The sequence below is a fragment of the Chrysemys picta genome, chromosome 3, assembly GCF_011386835.1.
Source record: "Chrysemys picta bellii isolate R12L10 chromosome 3, ASM1138683v2, whole genome shotgun sequence".
NCBI lineage: Eukaryota > Metazoa > Chordata > Testudines > Emydidae > Chrysemys > Chrysemys picta.
This window is the reverse complement of record NC_088793.1, coordinates 183883129-183901048: the sequence shown is the minus strand read 5'-3', so window position 1 is coordinate 183901048 and position 17920 is coordinate 183883129. Positions and strand designations below refer to the sequence as shown.

The window sequence follows — 17920 nt, the reverse complement described above, 5'->3', positions numbered from 1 at the left end:
TGTACCCATTTTTACTGTTCTACCATTACTGTGGGCGCCTGTACTCTAGACCCAGCTTTTACCTTCATGAGGCCAGGTAATTCTACCATACTGATAAGTCCTAATAGGGTAATATATAAATGTAGTTACAAATCCCTAGATTCATTAATCCTTAATTCCAACCCAACAGCTATTTGTTATTGCAGTTTTGAATACAGGAATTTTGCTGACAATTGGGATGCTGGTTATACTCACTTGCATACATGCCAGTACCCCAAAATGCTCTTCTAACTCATAGACCATTTCATAGCAAGGCTTGTACTTGTTTCTTGGGACAATGGATAGATTTACGGGATGTTTGTGGATGAACAGAGCTCTTTAGATCATAGAATATCAGGGTTGGAAGGGACCTCAGGAGGTCATCTAGTCCAACCCCCTGCTCAAAGCAGGACCAATCCCCAGACAGATTTTTACCCCCATTCCCTAATTAACCCCCTCAAGGATTGAACTCATAAGCCTGGGTTTAGCAGGCCAATGCTCAAATCACTGAGCTATCCCCCCCCTTTAGTCTTATGCTTTACAGGCCAGACTTTTGGAAGGCTTTTTATATGCTTAATTTTGTTCCTTTAAGTGTTTGATGATCAATTAATGAGAGGAACTCTAAACAACTGCACACCCACCTAAAACATACCTGAATATATCTGCTGTCTGCTGAAAAATCCATCTGAATAATAAAACTTGGAATATCTTTGCAGTAGCCTATCCGGTTTAAGGTTGTGCCTTGGGTGAGGTCATAAAAATCGACCGTATGTTCGTGTGAGCCAACAGCCAAAAATCTGTTATCGGGGCTGATTCTAGACAACAAATCATGAAGCAGGGATATAATTTGCTGTATTGGTGCATTTGTTAAGATTTTTGTTTGCTTTGATCCACTGTTCTTAAGGTATAAAAGTTCAATCTTTTCTAAGAAAAGACTGACAAACAATAACAAGTTCTGTTCCAGACCAAACCTCACCACTAATGTTGAAACAGTTGAATCAGAAAGAAACACTGATGCTTGAAGCATATGTAGTTAAGAATTGTTAATATTTCATTATTATGAAGTGCCTAACAATATGGGTAAAGTACCATTTACCCTTTGAGGCTGAGATACGGGATTTCCCAGTGCTATGTGGTGATATTGTACCGTAACTCCTCTTATTAAAAGTCTAATATGCAAAGACTACTAGCTGTATTCAGGTGGAGATTAGACTCCTAGACTTTAAGGCCTGAAAGGGCCATCATGATCACCTAGTCTGACCTTCTGTACAGCACTGGCCACAGAACTTCACCCACCCATTCCTATAGTAGGCCCATAACCTTTGTCTGAGTTACTGAAGTCCTCTAATCTTGATTTAAAGACTCCAGTTAAAGAGAATCCATCCTAGTTCAATCAGGAAATGACCCTAATAAGGACTGCAGGTTTAGGGCCACATTGTCCTATTTCAACTGAATTTCTGATGTACCTGATATCCTGAATAGCTGATTTCCGGTCTCGTTTTTTGCCCCAAACTTTAAGACTGTTTACAAGCAAGATGACAAATTCTCCATTCTTCATTCCAATAGCTACCATCTCACCATCAGGACTATATGCAGCACATCTTGCAGCATGGCCTAAATTCACTTTATTCAGCAATTTCTGTAATAACAAAAACAATGATTTCTTACTAGTTTTTTCTCTTTATAGAAAACTATCAAGAAATAAGTCTCTTTTAAGCAAAGCTATCTATAAGAGAACAAAAATACACTTACTTAAAAGAAAATTGTGTAGTTTCCTCAAAATGACAGTGTGAAATTTCGCATCGTAAGTCACTTCTCACCAGATATACATTGTAAAATAAATTTGAAAGTAAGGCTTTGATTAAAATGGACATTTCAGTGCTTCCAGTCATCTTGCACTGAACTCATTACAAGGAGGTAGCCCAGCAAAAAAGGCTGTAAAATCAGTTTCTATATGGGTTTAACGTTGATTTGAATAATTTATTTAACTATTAAATCTGAAGTTCTTTTGATTTGTTAAACCAGTTAATGCCATCAATGTTCCTACTTTTTCACTTACCTTACTGTGTTTATATTAAATGTAGTTGATATTAAAAAATGGTCCATATTATTTTTGAGCCACTGTCAGGTAGTTTGGATGCAAATTATTCCAGTAAAGGGGTGCTTTTATTATCTTATTCCACATACATACCCAAGCAAAACAAGCTATAATGGTAAAAGTGTGAGCTTTGCTGGTATAACTGAATCTACCCCAGGGACTTCTGCCAGCACAGCTATGTTGTTCAGGGATCACATCTCTTTACATACCTGACAGACATAACTATGCTGGCAGAAGTCTGTAGTGTAGATATAACCCAGGTCCAACCAGATAATTAATGCAAATTTAAGACTAAGATACAGCTCTGGGGGCCAGTGGAGCTACAGAACTTAAGTGGTGGTGGAAGGAGGTATTATGTTTGCAGACAGGGAGTTTTGGAGCACTTTCTACACAATTTTTGACGGCACAGTGTGTACTTTCCCCACTGCTGGCCCTGTGCACCCTAGCTGTTTGCATTCAATTAGAACATTGACCCAAGCCATTCTATATCTTCTAAATGTTGTTTTTAAATACATTTCACAGTCCATACGTGACAGAAAGCACTTCTTAAGCCTGGGAGGTTTCAAATAGCTGTACATCTCAGCAAAATGCAGATGGATTTCTTTTAGAAACAGCAATGAACCATATCACCAAAGACTCACCTTTTCACACTACAGATTAATATGGGAACAACATGGAAATATAGGGACAAACGTGCCCTGTATATGTGTATGCTTCAAAGAGAGTTGCATACATGAACAGAGGGCAACACATAGCTTACAGTTGGAAAAATCTTGATTATGTAATGATAGTGCTACTGATGACATGCTTCTTAGTTTAAATGGTACTCACTTTGTCACAGAGGTCCCATATTCTTGCTGTTCCATCATTACTTGCAGTGATAAATATGTCTTTCGTGGGGTGAGCTGCTAAACCCCAAATCTCTCCTTCCATGTGATTGTCAATCAGCAGGTTTGAAGCAGCATTTTTTTCTCCTACTTCAAGTATTTCCCCATCTTTGGTTCCCACTAAAATTTTGCCCTGTTGTAGTCAAAATATGGTGAGAACCAGATTATCAAAATAATGCACATAATATCAACACATTAAAATATAAGATGTGTAACAGAGAATTTATTATAACTAGCCTTGATTTATGCTTCATTCAGCATCTTGAAACAATATATTAAGTGAACTAGTCTTTCATTTCCAGAGGCCACTTTTCAAATCCTTGTTTAGGTCCCTAGGGGTTTTTTTTGTCCAGATTATAGAGTTTATATACAATTTGGCATGACTGGCAGACTCTGCTCATGAAAGACACAGAAGTGGAGTAACAGTGATGTTGGAAGGATTCAGATGCAGTGGCGGGCTTCACGATAAATTGTAGCACCTGCGTATGTTATCAGTCCTTGACTGGTATGAACACAACATTCATCCACAAGATTAGGAAAAAATGTCACTGTTTTCCACATTCTTTATCTTTCATTATTTTTATCTTATATTCTTTTACCACTGAATCTCTGTATCTCCTCCACAGTCAAATATACTCATCCACTGTCAAGTAGTGACATTCACTGAAAACGGGTGGTTATAACACTTAGGTCAAATTCAGAAATGATACATAAGGTGGTGTAATTTAGACCTCTTTTGGCTAATTTAGACTTGCTTGATCCTGATTCTCATTTATGCTAAGGGCTCCTTTACACTGTGAGAAATGTGCAAAGGAGTCAATGTAAATGATCATTAGGGCATCTTATGCTCAGTTAGATTTTCTTAGACCTGCTCTACCTATACTTAATGTACTCTAAGTTGGTCTAACTTACACTGCAAGGAGTTGGAAGAAAAGTGTAAGAAGAGGTAAATTAAAGTAGAGTGAGACCTACTTATTAATGATTTAGAGCTAAGTAATATTGTTATTATTATTGCACTGAATTTGAACCTCTGACTGTACACTAACACAACATGTTTAGAAGATTAAGGATATTCTGAATTCCTAGGGTCCAATAATGCAAAGTTAAATAGAGCCAATATCATTATGTATCAGTATGTGCAAATAGCTGTTAGACATGTACTGTTTGTGCCTAAAAATGTAGATGTGCAATTGTTTACTCATTACCATAAAAGTCAGGCCATAATGTCTACATTTTACTGGTGCACAAAAATCTACTATTCAGGCTGAGTTACAAAACTTTTTACTTTTTTAATATTAAATAGAAAACTATTTGTAATTAACATGTTTAGAATTTTAGTGTATTCTATTACTGATTTATTATACAGTTTAAATCAAATGTTGTAATTCACCTTTTAAAATAGTATTCTTTGTCTATCATTTACATCTAAAAATACTGCCATGTATTACACAAATACAAAACATAAGTATTTGTTTTTAAGAGCTGATGCACATGAATCAATATTATATTAAATTTCCAAGGTCTAAATTTAGCAAGGTACTTAAAAGCAGTGCTTAACTATAAGCATATGAGTAGTTCCACTGACTTCGCTTGAGGACCAAATCAGGGTCTAAAGCCAATTCTGTCCTCAGAATGCATGTATGACTCCCACAAAGGAGTGGTTTGAGCATTGGCCTGCTAAACCCAGGGTTGTGAGTTCAATCCTTGAGGGGGAGGGGGGATTTGGGGCAAAAATCTGTCTGGGGATTGGTCCTGCTTCGAGGTCTTGAGGTCTCTTCCAACCCTGATATTCTATGATCCTAAAAGGAATCTCTCTGAAGTTCCACATGCACTGATCTAAGCACAGAATTTGGCTCATAGAGGCACAGTTTAAGCCAGACTTCTAAAAATGTTCATACATCCCTTTGGAATTCATACCCCATATTTGGATGTGCAAATGGGCATGCAAATCAGGTAGATTAGTGCATGCAAACTGAGCTAGGTGCATGTGCAAAATTTTTGCACATAAACTTACAGGGGCCTCAGGGGCCTCAGTGATTATCATCTCTTTGCTCTCTTCCTGCTCCTCCATGCAACAAGAACAACATCAAGAATAACATAGGGACTTCTTATGATGAAAGTAATAGGCAGTAAATTGTAAAACTTTTCATGTTGACTCACTTACTTTTCCTCTACAAACCGAGCGCACACTCTCAATGAGCTGTCCTGTCTCAAGCTGAAATGCTCGGCAGCGCTTCATCTCCTGGTCCCACAATTTTACGGCACCGCCTTCTTTTGTCCTGAAAAAGAGCAAGTTGTCAACTATTATATGGAATTCTCCTTTCCCACTGACTGGAATTTATCAAATATGCAGATTTCAGTGCTAACGTAGTACTTTTTAGAAATTATTGTTTAAATACCAAAACATATGCATAATCTCCTTGTATTGTATTTAAAGAAGGTGCATTACTGTATTATGGCAAGGAAATAATAAAAATGAGTGTATCAAGCCATCATTTTGCATATTTTCCAAAGCAGTGCTGCTACTATTACTACTACCACCACTACCATGATGTAAATGGCAAATAGGTTTTGTGATAAAATCAGGACAAATGGCTGCAAGGGGAGAGGAGAAAACAGACCCAGAAGGTTAAAAGGCCCTCCTCCCTATCAACTGGGGAGGGGTGACTACAGGTCAATCAGGTTCAGCTAAAAAGTGGTTACCAGAGCTCAATTAGGATCAGCTGAGTGGGAGTTACATGAGATCAGTTAGGATCAGCTGATTCCAACTAAGGGCTGCCTGAGACCTTTTTAAACTTCTCCCCTCCTGTGGGGAGAAGAAGTGGGAAGAGAGAGAGGAGTCAAGCTACCAGTAGGCAAGTAGCAGCAAGGAAGCAAGCCTCTCCAGGAGGAGAGGCTGCATTCCCTCCCAGAAGGGAGAAAAACAAGCCCAAAACACTGGCTAAGAGAAGGACGGACTGCCCCTGTGCAGCCAAGAGGGACTGTTTTACCCCAAGCCCGTCTCATCAAGGCTAAAAACAGCTGAGGCTGGTCAGACCGAGAAGGTGCCTTGCCACAATCTCTCTGTTAATTAATCTCAAACCACTATCGCATTGGCTGTAAAAGTGGTCAACTCTGAAAAAGGATATTTGACTTCTGGAAAACAGAATATCTTGTAAATGAAAGATAAAGAAATGGTCAGAAGAGAGAGTCTGGAATTTGAGTAAATCTAACAATTATGACAAAAATGCTGCTCTCAGTCTTTACTATGCAGGAGGTCAGAAACCCCACAAAAACAGAAGGAAGATTGCACAAAAGTTATCTCTGCTGCCATACTACTGCTCCTCCTGCTCCCCATTCCACTGTTGTGACCCACATCCTCCCCCCGTATTTTACTTATTAACATCCCTTGCTATGTTTTGTGTCATTTAGATTATAAGCTTTGTGGGACAGGTACCTCTGCTTTTTATATATAGACGCTCCCGAATTACATAAACCCGACGTACGCAAATCCGAATTTACGAAAAAAGTTCAGTTAGCTAGAAATAGGAGGGGGGTTTTTGGGAGGTGGAGGGGGGGGTTGCATAATGGTCAGAGATACATTTCCGACTTATGCAAAATTTGAGTTACACAAGGTGTTCCGGAACGGAACGCTTGCATAAATCAGGGAGCATCTGTATCTATGAAGCACTTTGCACATCTAGGGCTTTGTATAAATAATGATCTAATAATCTGCCACAGACATAAACAATCTATTTTAGGAAGATGTGTATCTTACGGTCTTTCCTTCCCTCCAGTTACAATTAGTCCATCTCGAAGAGTTGTGTACATTGTAAACACTGGACCTGTATGAGCTTTTGCCACCAGTCTAACCAGAAAGTGATCCTTCCACACATAGACATCTCCATTTATGGCACCAGTAAATGTAAGGTTATTCTATAACAAACAGAAACAGTCTTCACTATAGAACTCATTAATAACATTTTTACCATTTCTTTAGAAAACTGAATTAAAACTCTCTTCTTGTTACTGTATTTCTCACAGAAAAGTCAGCTGTGATACAACCATAGTATGTTAGTAAAATCACATACTTTGGAAAAGAACAATTGCTTACCCTATAGTATCTGTGGTTCTTCAAGATGTTGTAGTCAATGTGGATTTCCCTGTAGGTGTGCATGTGCTGAAATTTTCAGTGTCCACTGGGACCACACATTCACCCTCTGTCTGGTGCCTCCTTGTGTTCTCACATGAGGGCATAAAGGGTGAGGTGGACACAACTCTCCTTCAATTGCTTTGCAATTCAAAGCTCATGTTAGGTGAGGACTCTAAAAAGTGGGGATGGATGGCAGGTTGTGAACTCCACACCTACAACATCTCAAAAAACATAGTTACTGCCAGGTAAGTAGCCATTCTTGGATGTGAAAAGATTGTGTGCTTCTGTATTAGAGTGTGATAGGCCAGTATTGTTGCTAGGTGGACTTGGAGAGAATTGAATGCCAGTGCCACCTTTTTTCAGGAGCAGCATAGAGTCCAGGATCTTTGGTATCAGTGCCTCCACTGGGTTCAAACTGATTGCCCTGTCCCAATTTAAGAAGTCATACTCAGCCAGTTAGACATGGCAGTGAGCCAGATGAAGAAAGGCAGAAGAATGTAATTTTCTCCCAAATAGGCTGAGTTGTCTTTGGGGCCACTCTTGCTCCATTTAGACTTCTCCTGTCCACAACTAAGGACCCTGGAGTTGGAGTGTGTGTAGAAGTCCTCAAATCACATTGAAGGTACTTGGTACCTCAGTCTTTCATTTATAGGGAAGGCAATCCTGGCTTGACCAGAAGCTAACAGGATGTCAAATAGCTTGTGGGGGTTCTCTGACATGCACAAGTTGCCACTGAAATGATTTAAAGACATCAGACACTGGTACTTGTGTCACTTTGTCATGAGATGAAGATGAGAGGTCCTTAGGTGGTGATAGGGGGTGTTGGAGTTGCTCTGGCCCCGATTTGGTTCTTCCTGATTCTGTGGCAGCAGCGGTCTGCCCAGCAATGCTGAAGGGGAGAGTGACTTCTTCCTCTTGGCAAGTGCGGTGAAGACTGAGACAGTGGACCCCAGTAACCCAAATAGGGCCAGCGGGGCCTTCTGTATTAGTACAGTTGGCTCTCTAGGTAGTGGCCATTCTAAGAGCTGGTGGTGTCTGAATCCTGTAGGGGAATCAGGCAGATCTCTCCATGGTGTTGACCACTGACCTGAGGGGATAGGGTTCTGTACTTGAGTACAGGGAGACTATAGGACCTTGTGAGGAGTTGCTCTCTTCTAGGGTCATGGATGAAATGTATGGCACTCTCAGTACCAAGGTCTGTCCTGGCAGGTCCTTCCTAGATCTGTCTTCCACTGAAGGGTGCAGTCCCAGAGCAGGCTTGGTGCCAGCAGGGTCTCATGCAATGTAGTCTGCTCCTTTCCTCTAGCCCAGGGGTAGGCAACCTATGGAATGCGTGCTGAAGGCAACACGTGAGCTGATTTTCAGTGGCACTCACACTACCGGTCTGGGGGGCTTTGCATTTTAATTTAATTTTAAATGAAGCTTCTTAAACATTTTAAAAACCTTATTTACTTTACATACAACAATTGTTTAGTTATATATTATAGACTTATAGAAAGAGACCTTCTAAAAATGTTAAAATGTATTACTGGCATGTGAAACCTTAAATTAGTGTGAATAAATGAAGACTCGGCACACCACTTCTGAAAGGTTGCTGACCCCTGCTCTAGCCCTTGATGCCGTGGGAGGCCTGGTGGATTTTTCTCCAGAGAGTTTGTGTTTTCCGTCCTTATGGAAGGACACCAAGTTCCCCTGGAGACTCTGCCTCTATGTTTGTAGCGACTCCTGACAGCGCTGGGACTTTGACATTGTAGATGTTGGTGCCTGTTGTGATTCCAATGATGTATGTGGTGGCTTTTGTGATGGGGTAACTATGTTGGTTACTTTTTTGGCACAGTATTTTCTGTGCCAGTTTCGGATGTGGTCTGTCTACTGACAGAGAGCTGGATGACACTGGCTTGTCCACTAAGAGGATCTTGGAGCTTGTCTCCTCAGGGTCTAGTGAAATCTTCATGAAATATTCCAGAAGGTGGAATTTGAGGCTCCTGTCTTTCAACTTCTGCATTCTAGCAGAAAATGACAGGCACATCGAGCATCTGCTAGTTATGTTGGACTCTCCTAGATAGAAGAGGCACTTATTGTGCCCATCTTTTAAGGGGATTAGTTCATCACAGAATGGATAGGGCCTGAAGCTCACAGGTTTTGAGCATGTCATGTTAAGAAGCCTCGCACCAGGAGGTCTGTAAATGAAGATGTCCAGATTTGTGTGTATAGAGGTGTGGGGTCTAAATTAGCTGTTACCACTCATGAAAGAGATCTTGGAGTCATTGTGGATAGTTCTCTGAAAACGTCCACTCAATGTGCAGCGGCAGTCAAAAAAGTGAACAGAATGCTGGGAATAATTAAGAAAGGGATAGATAATAGGACAGAAAATATCATGTTGCCTCTACATAAATCCATAGTATGCCAACATCTAGAATACTGTGTGCAGATGTGGTTGCCCCATCTCAAAAAAGATATTTTGGAATTGGAAAAGGTTCAGAAAAAGGCAACAAAAATGATTAGGGGTATGGAATGGCTTCCGTATGAGGAGAGATTAATAAAACTGAGACTTTTCAGCTTGGAAAAGGGACGGCCCATGGGAGATATGATTGAGGTCTATAAAATCATGACTGGTGTAGAGAAAGTAGATAAGGGAGTATTGTTTACTACTCATAACACACAAGAACTAGGGATCACCAAATGAAATTAATAGGCAGTAAGTTTAAAACAAATAAAAGGAGTATTTCTTCACACAACGCACAGTCAACCTGTGGAACTCCTTCCCAGAGGATGTTGTGAAGACCAAGACATAATATAATGTTCAAAAAAGAACATGGAGAATAGGTCCATCGATGACTATTAGCCAGGATGGGCAGGAATGGTGTCCCTAGCCTCTGTTTGCCACAAGCTGGGAATGAGTGACAGGGGATGGATCACTTGATGATTACCTGTTCTGTTCATTCCCTCTGGGGCATCTGGCACTGGCCACTGTCGGAAGACAGGATACTGGCCTAGATGGATCTTTGGTCTGACCCAGTAGGGCCATTCTTATGTTCCTATCGATATTGGTCTAGATGGGTCAATATGAACACAGAGGTTGAAGATCAAGACAATCAAAGGAGTTCAGAAGGGCTGCAGAAGGTTTAGCCAAAGCCAAAGCTCAGAAGTAGGGGGTCCGACACTTTCCAGGTTCCATCTTGCTGCCACAGGTGGTAAGAGGGAACTCTGTGAGGGGAGCAGCCACCGCCTCACCCTTTATGCCCTCACATGGGAGCATGAAGAAGCACAGGATATATGCCTGGCCTCAGTGGACACAGTTCCTCAAAAAATTCTGGTCTCTCACATGAGGCATATGTGAGACCCACTGACACATACTTGAAGAACAAAACTTCCTTTGGACTTGTGTAAACTGTCTGGATTATGAGTGTTTAGGAGAGGGTCTACCTGCTGATTTTGGAGTGTAATCAACTTTTGTTCAATGCTCCCAGCAAACAGTGCCCCTTTACAGGAAGTGGGTCTCAGTTTATAGAAGATATAATTTCTGTTGGAATCTCTCCATGAGAAATACAAATGAAAAGGTTAAAATGAGTTAACAGTACAATATTGCTTCTTTTTGTTGATTATTGTTCTCTACTGAATAAATAGTGATTAATAATTCTGAGTTTTGACTTGTCTGTAGGTGGACCTTCATGTATGAAAAGAATTTTGTGATGACAAGTAATGGGGTTACACCTTGGAACTTATGTAATGAGAAATAATTAATAGTATAGTCTACAACAGCTGTGATTTTGGGCCTTATTCTCCACTGCATTATTCCAGTTTTACAACACTGTAAATCCATGAAATCAAAGGGTGCCAGGCACTTTTGACAATAAGGACACTTATTTGGGCACCTGAGGATTTAGGAACCTACCTTTATGCACTGATATTTAAAACCTTGGCCCTGTTGTTTAGCATGGAAGTTTAAGGGCAGGTTTAGTGTTACCATTGGTGTCTTGTATAGATTATGCCTGTCCCTGGCAAGAATAATCTGCATGGGATTTCTGCAGGAGGCAGAGACTAAATAAGATCCTGGTCTCACATTAACACTTCATTTTCAGTGCTGATGCACATCTGCGTGTGCCCTTAAAATCAAATTCGACCATTAAATTGTTCCCTAATGACCACACAGGAAAGACTATACAGTGTCATCACAAGCTAGATCACTACAGTATGTCACATATAACATCATGGGAAATTTTTTTTTATAAAATCTCATCACAAAATTAAAATATTTAATTTTTCTAAATTAACTGATCATCTGCTAAATAATTTAGTACTGGAAATAAAAAAACACATTAGGAGATGTTCCAGGTAAGCACTAATATTCCAAAGGACATTTATTATGGGACAAATCCTAGTTCAAGAGGACCCCCACAATGTTTAGAGCACCATTTAAAAGTCCCAAGTTAAAGGTTTAAGTGTGGAGTAAGGGTTCACAGAGCTTTGCATGGGTCACCCACATTGGAGTGAATTTCATCCAAACTGGCATTGATACTTTTGGGTTTTAATAAAAAATTATTGAAATTTCATAACAAGCAATTTGAACTCACAGCTCCGAAGGCAACAGAAAGCATGGTTTGCATTTTGGCATCTTCCCTGGAACCAACGACTCCTTTTTTATAAAGTAAAGCACTGCCAGCTAGTGTCCAGAACTTCATGTGTTTTACCCCAACGGACACAAACTGAGTATCTGAATCCGGGCGGAACTCTACAACAAATATTCTCTCCAGATGTCCTCCTCTGCTAGCCACTTTAGCCCCTGTTTTAAATTAAGAAGACATTAAAAATAAAGCTAAAGTTACTTGCAAAATTAATCTTCCATGTACTTTTATAAAAATAAGTTGACTAGTACTACTGGATGGCTTAGGGCACTACTTCCCAGACACCAAAAGATGAGTCCCTGTTCAGGAAAAGAAATAAATGCACCCATCTTGCACCATTGCTTAATTTATTTTAATTTTGCAAGCCCCCTGTCCCTTTACAACACCCACACTTAAGAAATGTTGATGTGCAGACAAATGGATCCTACTTTCAAAATTCTTTGGCTCTGGGCACATGCAGTGCATGCATACCCACAGTGTAATACACATAGGGACCAGTACTCAAACAAGAACACTAGTTTAGGGGTCACTCTACCTCTGATAGTATGAGCCATGCCATGAACTGCTAACTGCAGGCATGCCAGGTCAAAACACTAAAAAATAAAATCAGAACAATTTGAGACATGGCCACTTTAAAGAATGCGGTACCTATAAGTCAAATGCAATTATACGTTGGGATTTAAGGGTTTTAATCCATACCACGTACAGAGAAAAGACTTTTTAGTATCAGGCTTGTGGAGAAGAACCTCATAGGGATGGATATGCAGGAGTGGGGAAAATAGTGGCAGGGTGAGTGAAGTGCCCTGGCTGTGAGTGATTACATACAGACTCTCAGCCTAATGGGAATTATTATCACTGATCTACCTACTGCAGGGTTGAAAACTAAACCTTATGGAGCCATTAAGATCACTGATCATTGTCAGTCTGACAGCTACAGCAATTTCCTGCAATATCTTTGTGAGATCTTATTGAATTAAGTTTAAATAGCTTTGGAGTCTATTGGATTATAAATACAAAGTTTATGTATTATTGTGGGATTGTATGTAACTTCTCTAGGGAGGAGAGCTGGCCAATATAAACCCTAAGAAGTGTTATAAGCTTCAAAGAACTACAATAGATTCCACTTAATAGCAACCAACTATTGACAACTTATTATTTAGTTGACAAGTTGTCAAGATATTGACGACTTCCAGTTCATAGCAACATTTTGCTGGAAACCAATCTTGTCCTATTGACTTTAATGGTAATGGGATTTGGATATTGGCAATGGCATGCCTCTTATTAACAACATTTTTTGGAAGATAGGCGTAGTGCTTCCTTCTGGGGCTGCAGCCCCACAAACCTGCCTATGCACAGAGACTGCACAGGAAGTAAAGGGCTGTGGGCTGGGAGAGGAGGCTGTGGACAGGGCAGTAGCATGGAGGGGACGGCAGCCCAGATGCTGGAACTGCACAGTATCTCTCCAAGCTGTGTCCTGCCAGGAAGGGAGGGAAGGGGAGGCTGCACCAAAGAAAGGATGTGCTGGGCCCCAATCCCCAGAGAATATAGGGACAAGTATGGAGCCCCCAGCTCCCCTGCTCTCTGTAGAAAGCCCCAGCATCCGGGCTGCAGGTTCCCGTCACTGCTGCTGCCCTGCCTGCAGGCAGGCTTGCAGGGGTCCAGCCACGGAAGGCATGTCCCAGAGCTTCCTTTCCTGGCTAAAGCCCCACAAATCTTCTGTCTGCTTATTAGCAACTGCTGGATAATTGCAATTTTTTGCTGATAACTGAGGGGTTGCTGAGGGGAGAGGAATCATTTTTTTAAACAATACGCCAGACAAGAAGGAACTTTTGGGACAATGTTAAATGGGTGTTCTAGGAAATACCTGGAGGGAGGGGAATGCAAATTTCCACCTCGGGTCCTAACCTGAGGGACCCAACCTATGCCCTGAGGAGAGAACCATTGTCTGACTGATTCAATCTCTGAAGATCAAAGACCCAAGCAGTCTAAAGGCCAACTTATGCATAGGTGTTCTTGTTCTGAGCAAAATGCTCTTATGAACTTGTAAACAAAGAAAACCCCTGTGGGGGGTTTGAAGGACTGATAACCTACCAGAGCCCTTGCTGGAGCAGGGGGTGATCTCTGGTAAGCTTATTAGCATGCATGTAGGTTTGTTTATTGTTTTTAGTATATTTTATCTGTAAAACTTTAATTTTAAGAATAAATGTTCTTGCTTAGCTGTGTGGTAACTTACAACTGTGACAATTATTCTGTTTTTAGCCTCTGGAGAGAAAGCAAAGTGCAGACACAGGCCTTTTTAGGTAGTCTGGCTTGCTGCGGAACTCACAGTGTAGGCAGGGATCTATGCAACTTAGAAAAACTCTGGTCAGGAGGGAGAGAGACATGGATCTCTGCCCAAGAAAGCTGAGGAGCTGAGAGCGTAAACTGGTTGCCCTTGCTGGACCATATAAAAAAATACAGGTGCAGTTGCCTTGAACTGTGACATTCTGGAGCACCATTAATCAAGGGTACAGGTTGAAAGCCATACAGGAGCCTCCCTCCATAACAAATGAAGGAAGCAACAATTCCTAGTGTGTGGTCTTCTCCTAGAGTTAAGATCAGAGGCCAGTAGTTTCTTGTGCAGTGAGTGGCAAAGAGATCCATTTCCCACACCTCGCACTGGAAGATCTGACGAAAACTTCCCTGACTTAAGGACCACTAATGAGGTTCTATTAATTACTGACAGTCACATTCTTCTTCTCTGCTAGATAAGTTGAAACCAGGAATTGTATTACAGAACAGAGCCCTCTCCCACACCTATTGAGTTTCTTGACATATGATGTATTCCCTTGTGTAATCCCTGTGTACTAGGCTGAATTTCACCTTGATGATAGTTATATGAATTTATTGAAGATAGAATGGATCACTTAGTACAGAAGAGTTGTCGTTTGATTTATCTGTGTCACACATGGGGCTAATCACAAAGTCTTGACCGACAAAGTAAATAATTGCAAATAATAAAGAGTGAGGGGCTCTAGATTTACCTTCTTGCCACCTCCACACAATGATAGTATGTTCTGGATCGACTCCTACTGAAACCAGAAGTTTGCCAGTAGCACTGAAGTTAATATAGTTGACCCCTTTGGCATGGAAGCAGCGCAGCATAGAAAGAGTCTGCTTATTCATAGCATCCCATACATGAATAGAAGGAGTTGTACCTTAATGCAAAGATATGCATTAAAATGGAATTAATTCAATTTGTGAAGGCTTCAATGTAAAATAAGAATTTTCAAGAACAGGGCATTAAAAACATTTTTTAAAAGATTAAGAACCACACAACTTAAAAAAAAGCTTCTAACAACTTATGAAACATAGGGAAAAATTACTGTAGTTCATGAAATAAGACAAATTCTAAATGATCAGCAAAACACACATGGAAAACCTCATGCAAAATAAACTGTCTGTAGATGTTTTTACTTGTATCCGCAATTCACACAGATACAACCAATTAACATGAAACTTTTACATAATTGCGTTGACTAGAACTCACAAAACAGCCTTACCTGGAAATTCTGTTATATCACCTGCATTGTGAGAGCAACAGCAAATGAGGAAGAACCAAGGGAAAACGATAGCTGAAATAAGTCATGTTTCTAATGCTGAACTCAGCATCAGCACCAGAAGGAAGCACAAAATTAAAAATTTGAAAATGGATATGGATTAAATAAACAAAATAAAAAAGTAGGAATACTGTTGATGTTCTTTAGGAACACTGTCTTTTATACACAAATATAAAACAACAATATTGATTGCTTTCTCTGTTTTAAATAAGGCATTTAATGCTAGAGCTATGCAGGCCTTTTTACATTAAGTGATTTTTTACACTAAAATGTGTCAATAATTATGTAGATCAAAAGTCAGAAAAACTGATTTTATGGGTTCTTTATTAAACAATGACAGAAAAGAAGAAAGGGGCTGTTCTGCAAAATTTTGTTTTTCATTCCATCCCATCACAGGAATCTAGTTGAGAAAAATGTACATGTATTTTATTATAAGGAACGTGTGAGTATAACAGGTCCTAAACATATTTTTAAAAGGGCTCAGAAAAAGTATGCAATTTGGGTTCTATTTCAAAATTTAGGACATGATAGTAAAAGCTATCTCCAAGATACTATGAGGAATGTTGAAATATGGTGAATTGTTTTCCAAATATAAGAAATTTAAACTTAGGTACCAATGAAGTCATGGATAAGGGTTACTCTGATGAGAGTTACATGAAAATGCCCCTTTGACTCCAAATATCAGGAGAGAAATACAGGGTGAGATTCTCCTTTCACTTAAACTGGTGACTTCAGTTGGACTACTCACATGAATAAAATTACACACAAGCTTAAGTCTTTGTAGGACTGAGTTCTACTTTAGCATTGTTGCATGAACTGCAGAGTCAACTATTCTGTCAAATGAGATCTTAAGTTAAACACATGCTGCTTTCTGTGGGCATCAAAGATTCCACTGCACTTTTTGTAAATGTTCTCATATTTCTCTTCTCGGTGTTGTGCAGCATGTTGTGCTATGGTTCGCTCCAGAAGTGAATGCATTTCAGAGAGCTCATATATAGCTAGTGTGTAATGCACTTTGGGACCCTTCAGGATAAAAAGTGTTATACACATGTAAATTATTATTATAGAATATTATTAATGTATTTAACTAGACACTGTGGATTCACCTGAATGAGATAGAGGCAGAGTGAGACCAATAGGGAAAAGGCATTTTTTCTTTTTAAATGTTATACAAACTCTGAGAATAAGAAGACAACAGCAAATAGAATATATAAAATAAGATTTGCTCCTGGCCTGAAACCTTTTTATTCTGAGTTTTAGCCCAGGATGCATTTACAGGTAAGTTCTAATCTTCTATAAATAGAGATTTCTAATGGAAAGGCTGACAGCAGCTGAACATTAGCAGGAATAGCATGTGAATTTTAAGAGCAAAACAGTGAATAAAGAAACTGCAAAATATTCCTTTGCAATAGCACACTAGGTACTCTTTTGACGGAAGTAAAAGAATTCCATGTAGTAGTTTTTTTGAATATTTTTCCTAATTGTAATAGTTTGAACTTGTATTTCAAATAAGGCTAATAGATAGCTAAATATATTTTCCCTACCTTTGAGCCTGCTAAATAACCAAATTTGTATTAATTTCAATGAGAACCGATCATGCTCAGAACCTCACAACTGGCAAGGACTATTTGTCAAGGTGATGCTATACTGACATCTCCCTGTCTCACTGTTAAGGTTCATTAGTATAAAAGTTATGGGTTTGAGTCTTCTCTCACTTACTGTGGTGTAAAATCAGGAGTAACTGTGCAAAGTTCAGTGGAGTTACTTACAGCAGTGTTAAATCAGTTTAAGTGAAAAGGGAAATCAGACCCTATTTTTCTATCTTGAAGCTTGCATCTGAAGGGGCTTGATCATGCAGCTCTTAGTCCTGTGAGTAACCCACTGGGACCACTCATGTGGGTAAAGATTACTCATATAGGTAAGATTTCAGAATTGGGCCTTTGGGGCTCAAACTGTTTTTTACTGCTAAAGGGAGTTCTTTGCAGTTTTCTCTTATCCTGTTTCACTTTCTGAGGTTTTATGAAGGTGGTTTCATTATAATGCTTTCATTGTTCAGGAATGTCTTTGTTATACTGTCAAGTATCAGAGGGGTAGCTGTGTTAGTCTGGATCTGTAAAAAGCAACAAAGAGTCCTGTGGCACCTTATAGACTAACAGATGTATTGAAGCATAAGCTTTCGTGGGTGAATACCCACTTCGTCAGACGCATGTGACACATCTGTTAGTCTATAAGGTGCCACAGGACTCTTTGTTGTTTGTTATACTGCTGAACAGTGGCTTGGTAGGAGCAAGAAAGTGGGCTCTTTATAAATGAGAGGATTACCAGCAATACTAGCAGTCCTATTAAAATTTTTTGTTTTTCACACTATTATAAGACATGATATCCCATGATCTAAAATTCAGTGGCTCGCAATCAGAGATGACAGACATTTAAATAATAAGATAATGCTGAAAGTTTTCATTAAGGGTGAAAGGATAATCTGGGGAAAGTAACTCTGATAATTCCCAGATTCCTAAATATGAACGCACCCAGCCCCAATTAATCAGTCCCCCAGATAAATT

The 17920-nt window shown here is 39.7% G+C and overlaps 1 protein-coding gene across 3 annotated transcripts in view; it reads right to left on the bottom strand.

Annotated features, from left to right (window-relative positions):
- EML6 (EMAP like 6) overlaps positions 1-17920 on the bottom strand; it is a 403044-nt gene that overhangs the window by 8818 nt on the left and 376306 nt on the right. For 2 of the 3 annotated variants that reach the window (XM_065590765.1, XM_065590766.1), the window contains 8 exons: positions 15303-15323; positions 14784-14957; positions 11710-11918; positions 6761-6918; positions 5168-5282; positions 2948-3136; positions 1485-1657; positions 671-833 (listed from right to left, as the gene is read on the bottom strand). In XM_065590765.1, coding sequence (XP_065446837.1) covers positions 671-833; positions 1485-1657; positions 2948-3136; positions 5168-5282; positions 6761-6918; positions 11710-11918; positions 14784-14957; positions 15303-15323 — 1202 coding nt within the window. The remainder of the gene's footprint in view (positions 1-670; positions 834-1484; positions 1658-2947; positions 3137-5167; positions 5283-6760; positions 6919-11709; positions 11919-14783; positions 14958-15302; positions 15324-17920) is intronic. The other variant, XM_005308049.5, reaches the window with a different exon arrangement.